The sequence below is a fragment of the Sorex araneus genome, chromosome 6 (assembly GCF_027595985.1).
Source record: "Sorex araneus isolate mSorAra2 chromosome 6, mSorAra2.pri, whole genome shotgun sequence".
Taxonomy (NCBI): Eukaryota; Metazoa; Chordata; class Mammalia; order Eulipotyphla; family Soricidae; genus Sorex; species Sorex araneus.
This window is the reverse complement of record NC_073307.1, coordinates 40,365,712-40,373,246: the sequence shown is the minus strand read 5'-3', so window position 1 is coordinate 40,373,246 and position 7,535 is coordinate 40,365,712. Positions and strand designations below refer to the sequence as shown.

Sequence of the window (7,535 nt, the reverse complement as noted above, 5' to 3'; positions counted from 1 at the left end):
GGAGGGCGAGCGCGTGCCGCCTGCGCCACCCGGGCCAGGTCGGAGTCAGCCACCCCCGAGCCCAGGGGCAGGTGGATGGACCGCGCGGTCCTCCGGGCCGCTGTGTGGACGGCGGGTGGCAGCCGCTGAGGCGACCGCGACCTCACCTGGGCCCACGCGCGCGGTGACAGGTGCGCGGGCGCGTGCGGCGCGGCCCGGCGCCCCGCCCGCCCCGCGGCCCGCCCCCTCGGGGCCTCGCCCGGCCGCGCTCGGGATGAGCTGCGGGCCCCAGCTGCGCGGCTCCGGCTCCTGGCGCCCGTCGCTGCCGCCGCCGCCGCCCCACAGCGGCCGCCGCCCCTGAGAGAAAGAGGGACGCGGAGCGGCCGCCGAGCCCGGGCATGAGCCGGACGCGGCGTCCGTTGCGGGACTGAAGGCGCCGACATGAACCTGCACCAGGTGCTGACCGGGGCGGTGAACCCCGGCGACCACTGCTTCTCCGTGGGCAGCGTCGGCGACCAGCGCTTCACGGTGAGTGAGGGCGACGCCCGCGGCCGCCCCGCGTCCCTGCGCCGGCCGGACTGACGGACGGGCCGAGGCCGCGAACGCCGGGGCGCCCGCCCCACCCCCAGCCCAAGCCCCCGGCGCACCCCAGGGCGTCCCCACCCCCCGCCGAGATCCCCGCCCCCCCTTTCCCCCCCGAGGCCGCGGCCGACCTGTCGCCGGGGGAGGGCGGACGGGGCGAAGCCCTTTCGGGCCCGGAAGCGACTCTGGAGTGGGAACTCGGAAGCGAGAAGGTCTCTTGTTGGGGGAGGCTTGCACGGGCCGGGATGGTCTGCCCGAGTCGGGGGTCCCGAACTGCCGTCTCCGGTGGTCCCCGGGGGGCTGTTTGTGAACCCGGCCTCCCGCCGGCCCACGGGCCGAGTTGAGGACTGGTGGGCACGGCCGGCTTTCGTTTCTCCTCCGAACTTAAGGCCGGTGGCTTCAGAACCCGCTCCCGGCGCTGCGCTGTCAGCAGCCCGGCAAACGCGTTTCTGGTGCTGTTGCTTCGCGGTCACCTCGGGAGGACTCACGGGGGGCAGGAAAAAGACGACCTAGCCCCGGTGAGTGGCACGTGGAACAGCCTCGTAGGCAGCCCGCGGAAACTTGGACCGACCTGCGCCTCGCTCCCATCAGTTACTGCCAGTTGCATTACTGGTTTTCCGTAAAACTCCCTCTCTGCTCTGTGGCGGCCCTTCCAGGCGAAGGTTTACCGAGAGCCACTTGTTTTCCTATTGATCTTTCTTCGACTTTGGAAGAGGGTCTTCCCCCCCTCCCCCCCCCCCCCCCGGTTCCGGCTGCTTTACCTGTCCGGTAGCATGTTCTGCGTAAACTACACGTTTTAATAATGTGAATCAGTATTGCACCGACTGCCTTGCATGGAAATCTATTTGAGTGCTGGCAATTTTCTAGTGTTTGAAAGTAAAACTTAATTTTTCCATTAAGTAAGCGAACCACGGTAATAGTTTAACAGATGCCCTAGGTTTTCTGAATTACTTTTTTACTCTCTTGGAGAGGGGGGCATTTGTTAGAATAAGTAATAGGAGTTGCTTAACGTGGCGGTGGTATTTAAATATCTGAATTGCCCTCTTAGGTATATGTCCACCAAGTACTTTGCTTTCAGTTAGGCTCTGTGCTCGTATAGACCTACTTTGCACATTAGCTTGCATTTGACACTAGCCGTTTTAGGGATGGTAACTCTTTAAGTGATAACCTAGTCACAGTATTCAGAACAGTGTGCAAGTATAGTCTCCCTGTAGTTGGACATTGCCCTCTACTTTTGCTGTTTGAGAGAGTTCGGAAGCTGGAGACTGAGAGGCTGGCGATGGAAATAAACAGCATTTTACAAAAGTTTTTCTAGAGGTACTATAACTCCGTAAGGTGCTTGCCTTGCACCCGGTCCACCCAGATTTGATCCTCTGCATCCCATATGGTTCACTGGAGTGCCACCAACAGTAATTCCCAAGTGCAGAGCCAGGAGTAATCCTTGAGCATCTCTGGGTGTGGCCCACAAACAAAAAAATTAAGAAAGTTTTCCTGGTGAACACTAGAGAATGGTAACATTGCTTTCTCTGTTGTTTCCTATTGTTACTTGTATACTTTCTTCGAAGTCTAAAACTTTTTCTAAGAAGACATTCAGTATTTGTAAGCAGTGGTGTAACCTATGTAAGCATAGCAACGTGTTGCCAAATTTATATGCCTAGATGACCCCTTTAATTGTGTATAAAACCTTGGTCAGTTTAATCCTGTAATTTTAATAGAGGAGTGCTCAAGATTATGAAGCTTTTGGCCCAGTTCTGAATTTTAAAACCCGATTCCATTGACCTGTCATCACCCAGCAAGCCTATTGCAGATTTCTCACAGATCTCGGTAAACACTACAGTAAATAAAGTAAAAATATTTTAAATATTTTGCTTGTTTATTGTAAGAATATTGCAACTCTCACTAATTTTTGTGGTAGTTTAGGAATTCACAAATCATTGTATTCCTTTGCTGTCAATCTGTCCTTCCTAATCATTATTTTGATAGTTTATTTATCTATTTACTGTTTTTTGGACCACACTGGCCAGTGCTTAGGATTTACTCCTGGCCCTACACTCAGGGGTCACTCCTAGTCGTGCTCAGAGGACCATATGAGATGCTAGGAGGTGGAGCCCAGGTAAGCTGTCCCTTTGTAATTATCATTCTGGCCCTATTTTGTATAGTTCTTTTATAAACTAAGTTACTTACTGTGTTTCCTAGAATTGTAAATTTTTTTTTTTTTTTTGCTTTTGGGTCACATTCAGCGATGCTCAGGGGTTACTCCTGGCAGTTCTTGGGGGACCATATGGGATGCCGGGAATCGAACCCAGGTCGGCCTCGTGCAAGGCAAATGCCCTACCCACTGTGCTATCGCTCCAGCCCCTAGAAATTGATTTTTATTATGGTACCACACGGCCATTCCTATCTGTACTTCTGGTGTGGCCCTGGTAATCCCAGCATTGCTGGGTCTGAGCAGCAGTGCTGAGTTGCTAGTGCTGAGCCATTCTACTCACTTGGCCAAGTATTGCTAGAAGTGATTCTTTGGCCCCCTGAGCACTACTTGGGAGAACCTCTTAATCCATTTTCTTAAAAGTAGAATTTATTGGTTGATTATTCTTGATTTTTATATTTAATTTATTTTGTAAGACTGTGATTCAAACTATGGGCAAATTTAGGTAAGGATCTTCTTTGACCAAATATGACCAAATACATTGTATATTATATCACATTTTCTTTATTCATTTATTGATGGACATTTATTAGGTTGTTTCCATATCATAGGCATTGAAATAATACTGCAGAAATATGGGAGATATTAGCAGCCCAGTGGTGCTCAGTGCTTACTTCTGACTTTGCACCCCTGGGATCGCTCAGGGGACCTAATGAGGTGCTGGGGATCAAACCCGGGTTGCCACATGCAAGGCAAGTGACCTACCTTCTGTACTAGCTCTCCAACCTTTTATTTATTTATTTACTTATTTATTTTGCTTTTTGGGTCACACCCAGTGATGCTCAGGGGTTACTCTTGGCTCTGCACTCAGGAATTACTCCTGGTGGTACTTGGGGGACCATATGGGATGCTGGGAATCGAACCCATGTTGGCCGCGTGCAAGGCAAATGCCCTACCCTCTGTGCTATCACTCCAGACCCCAAGCATATAGTAAATGATTGAGTTAAAGGGGGAGAAGATTATGGGAACAGAGCTCTTATTTATAACCAGTTTGGACAGATGTGTTTAACTTGTTATTGGCATCTGGAATAGAAGACAGTTCTTGTGGAACTGAGCTTTTCACCCATGGGGTGTGGTGTTCTCTCAAGGTAAAATGGCAGAATTCGGTTACATTATAGGACTCTTATTTAGTTGGCTTCAGAACTGATTGGTATGTTACCTTTCCCCCAATATCTGGTTCAGAAGTGTTATGAATGTGATATAATAAAGGAAAAACATAGAACGACTAGTTTTTGTTGTTTTTTTTTAACCTTTTCACTGCCTGAGACTGAAAACATGCTCATATATTGTGTTAAGAAATTTAGTTTTTTCTTTCCTTTTTTTTTTAATTCCTCATTTCTATTGAGGTATTGTGAATATCTTTCTTTTATGTGGATATAAAAATCATTTGGAATGTAGTTGGTTCATTTGGATTGTAGTTAATTCAGTAGATTTCATTTGTTTCACTTAGCCCTATTTCAATTGATTTTTTTGAACTTGTATAATATCAACTTTAAAAAAAAAAATTTTTTGTTTTTGTTTTTGGGCCACACTGGCGATGCTCAGGGCTTACTCCAGGCTCTGCACTCAGGAATTACTTCTGGCAGTGTTCAGAGGACATATGGGATGCCAGGGATTGAACTTGTCAGTTGCATGCAAGGCTAGCACCCTACCTGCTGTATTATCACTCCAGCACCTGTGTAAACATACTTTTTCAAGTGTGTAACTTATAAAAGTTGCTCATCGATTTGTTCGAGCGGGCACCAGTAACGAGTCTCATTGTGAGACTTATTGTTACTGTTCTTGGCATATCCAATACGCCACGGGTAGCTTGCCAGGCTCTGCCATGCAGGCGAGATACTCTCAATAACTTGCCAAGCTCTCCGAGAGGGGCGGCTGCATGAAAGGCAAATGCCCTACCACTGTGATCTCGCTCCAGACCAACTTATAAAAGTTAAACTTTACAAACCTACAGTGTAACTTATAAAAAGTTATGAGGTGTTTCCCATATTTCTTCTCATCCCCCCATTCTCTACCTATTTTCATCTTTTGTTTTTGCAGTCATTAACAGATGCTATGTTTTCTTATTTTCCTTGTTCCTTACATACACACACACACACACACACACACACACAAACACACACACGCATGCATACACCGTCTATACACAGAGTTTTATACTTTACTATTTTTCACTTAAAAATAACTTATTGAAATCATGTCATTCATTGGTATCTTTTCCTTTGCAGCTATATAATGTTTCATTATAGATATGTACCATACTGTATTCAACCAATATTCTCTATACAGAGATTTGGATTTACTTCTAGGGCCACATCTGGTGGTGCTATGGGGAAGGATGGATGTATTCAGGATTGAACCAAGAGTCTTACACAGGACAAGGCGTGTGCTCTATCATTTGAGCCACATTCCTGGCTCCTGCAGTAGAAATTTTTTTTTGGTGGAGAAGGTTGTGCTTGGCAGTACTCCTGACTTAGAGATTGGAGCTCACTTCTGGCAGTGCTTGAAGGGAACATTCAGTGCTGGACATCAAACCTGGACCTCCTGGATGCAAAACATGAGCTCCAACCATTGAGCTAGTTCTCTAGATTTTCACAGCTAGAGGACGATTAAGGCGACATGTATGAATTCTTGGAAATGATTTAAGAAATGGATTAAAATGCAAATGGGTTTTTTAATTTAGTCTCTTGGTTTTGGGGTCATACCAGCAGTGCTCAGGGATCACTCCCAGTGCTGCTCTGGAGATGTTCTGTGATTTAACCTGGGCCTCCTGCATGCAAAGCATGCGCTCACTCTATTGAACTCTCTTTCCAACCTTGTCTTGGTGTCTTTAATTTACCAAAGTAATTAATACAGCAACTGTTGAATAATATAATCAAATAAACTATAAAACTATACTATTCTATAATCAAGAAAATCAGAGAACTTTTATGATTAATCCTAAGCATTTTAATAACTCAGGAAGAATACATATAATGTAGTTGCATCCCTTTTTGCGACTATTAGTCCTAAATGACAGAAATAGAAAAATATGGTAAATGTTATTTCATTCTTTTATATTTCAGATGAGGATCAGTGGTTTTTTAAAAAAGAGTTGTTGTTGCTTTTAAATTGAATCACAGTGAGATACACAGTTACAAGATTGTCTATGATTGGGTTTAAGTTTTATAATGTGCCAAAACCTATTCCTTCACCAGTGTACATTTCCTAGCACCAATGTCCCTAGTTTCCCTCTCGACTGCTCCCCATGCTCTCCTGCCTAGGTGGAAGGCACACCCCCAGTCTCCCCTTACCCCCTTAACCCTCATTCCTTTCCTCCCCCCTCCTATCTTCCTTCTCTCCCTTTAGTCATTAAAGTTTGCAATACAGATACTGAAAGGTTATCATGTATATCCCTTTACCTACTTTGAACATCCAGTTCCTGTCCAGTGATCGTTTCTAAGTATTATTGTCACACTGGTCCCTTCTCTATTCTAACTGCCCTTTGCCCCCCACACACTTGTGGCAAGCTTCCAGTCTGTCTAGTCCTCCTGGCCCGTGTTTGACCTGTCCTGGATATTAGTCTCGTACTATTTTTTTTAAATACCCCACAAATGAATGCAGTCATTCTATATCTCCCTCTCCCTCTCCTACTGACCCATTGAAGACCAATAATTTTTATTTGAATTAAAAATTACCAGAATTAGAGAGAACTTTTGCTATATAGGAAAAATAAAATGATACGTAATGATAGCATAGTAGAGCAGGGTAATTGAGAACTGAAAAAAATCTTCATCCATCAGCTGTTAACAATATGCTGGCATATTCTTTTTTAGGGCAACGTATTTCTGAGGTAACCGAATTTTTTGTTTTGCAAATGTTTAATATTTATTTATGGTTTGGGGGCCACACCCAGGACTTACTCTTGGCTCTGTGTTCAGGAATCACTCCTGGTGGGCTTTTGGGGGTGCTGGGGTGCTGGGGATGGAAACCAGGCCAGCCACATGCAAGGCAAACTTGTTATCCAGTGTACAGTCTGTCAGGCCCCGAGGTAGTACAGTGGGTAGTACCCAGCTCTGTTGAATCTGACTCTGTTGTATGCAGGGCAAGCGACCAATTCTGGTTCAAATTCCTGGCTCTCCGGCCCCCCATGTTTGTTATTTTGAACTAATTTTGTCAGAAACTTTGTCAGAAACTAATTGTCAGTTAGTGGAATTTACAGTGATTTAGTTGTAAATATTCAAAATTTAAAATCTCAGTACTTTGTGTGACTGACAATATTTGTCATAATTTAAGAATAAAATCAGTTTCTAAGATACTAAGATATGTGAATAAAAATTTTCTCAAATTAATTTTGGGGATTTATTTTTGCTAATAGTCTTGTGATAAGTCTTATGGTTTTATTGTGGATATTTATATAGGTTGAGCAAACCACCATGAGGTTTCTTTTTGCTTCTTTACTTAGTGTTTTTTTCCACAATATGACACTAGTGGAACCAATTGATTGTTCTTATTTGCTCTTAGGAAAATTTAAACAAACTTGCTTACCTAGGGAAGGCCCTCGTGGTGGCAAGAATTAGCAGTAGACCAGAATCAAGAGATCAGGGAACTCAAGCTCACACTGGCTTAAGAAATTATCTTTTGTTTTGGGGCTACACCCAATGGGGTTCAGAGAGCTTACTCTTGGCTCTGGGTTCATGAATCACTCCTGGTGGGGCTCAAGGGACCCATATGCTATGCCTGGGATCAAACAAGGCAAGACAAGTACCCTACCCCCTGTACTATTGCT

The 7,535-nt window shown here is 45.4% G+C and overlaps 1 protein-coding gene across 5 annotated transcripts in view; it reads left to right on the top strand.

Moving 5' to 3' along the window:
• The first annotated feature begins 280 nt into the window (after positions 1-280).
• DMXL1 (Dmx like 1) overlaps positions 281-7,535 on the top strand; it is a 128,135-nt gene continuing 120,880 nt past the window's right edge. For all 5 annotated transcript variants that reach the window (XR_008630623.1, XM_055141063.1, XM_055141062.1 and 2 more), the window contains exon 1: positions 281-507. Coding sequence is in view for 4 of the 5 variants with exons in the window: in XM_055141063.1 (XP_054997038.1) it covers positions 421-507 (87 nt within the window). In the remaining variant the exon portion in view is untranslated. The remainder of the gene's footprint in view (positions 508-7,535) is intronic.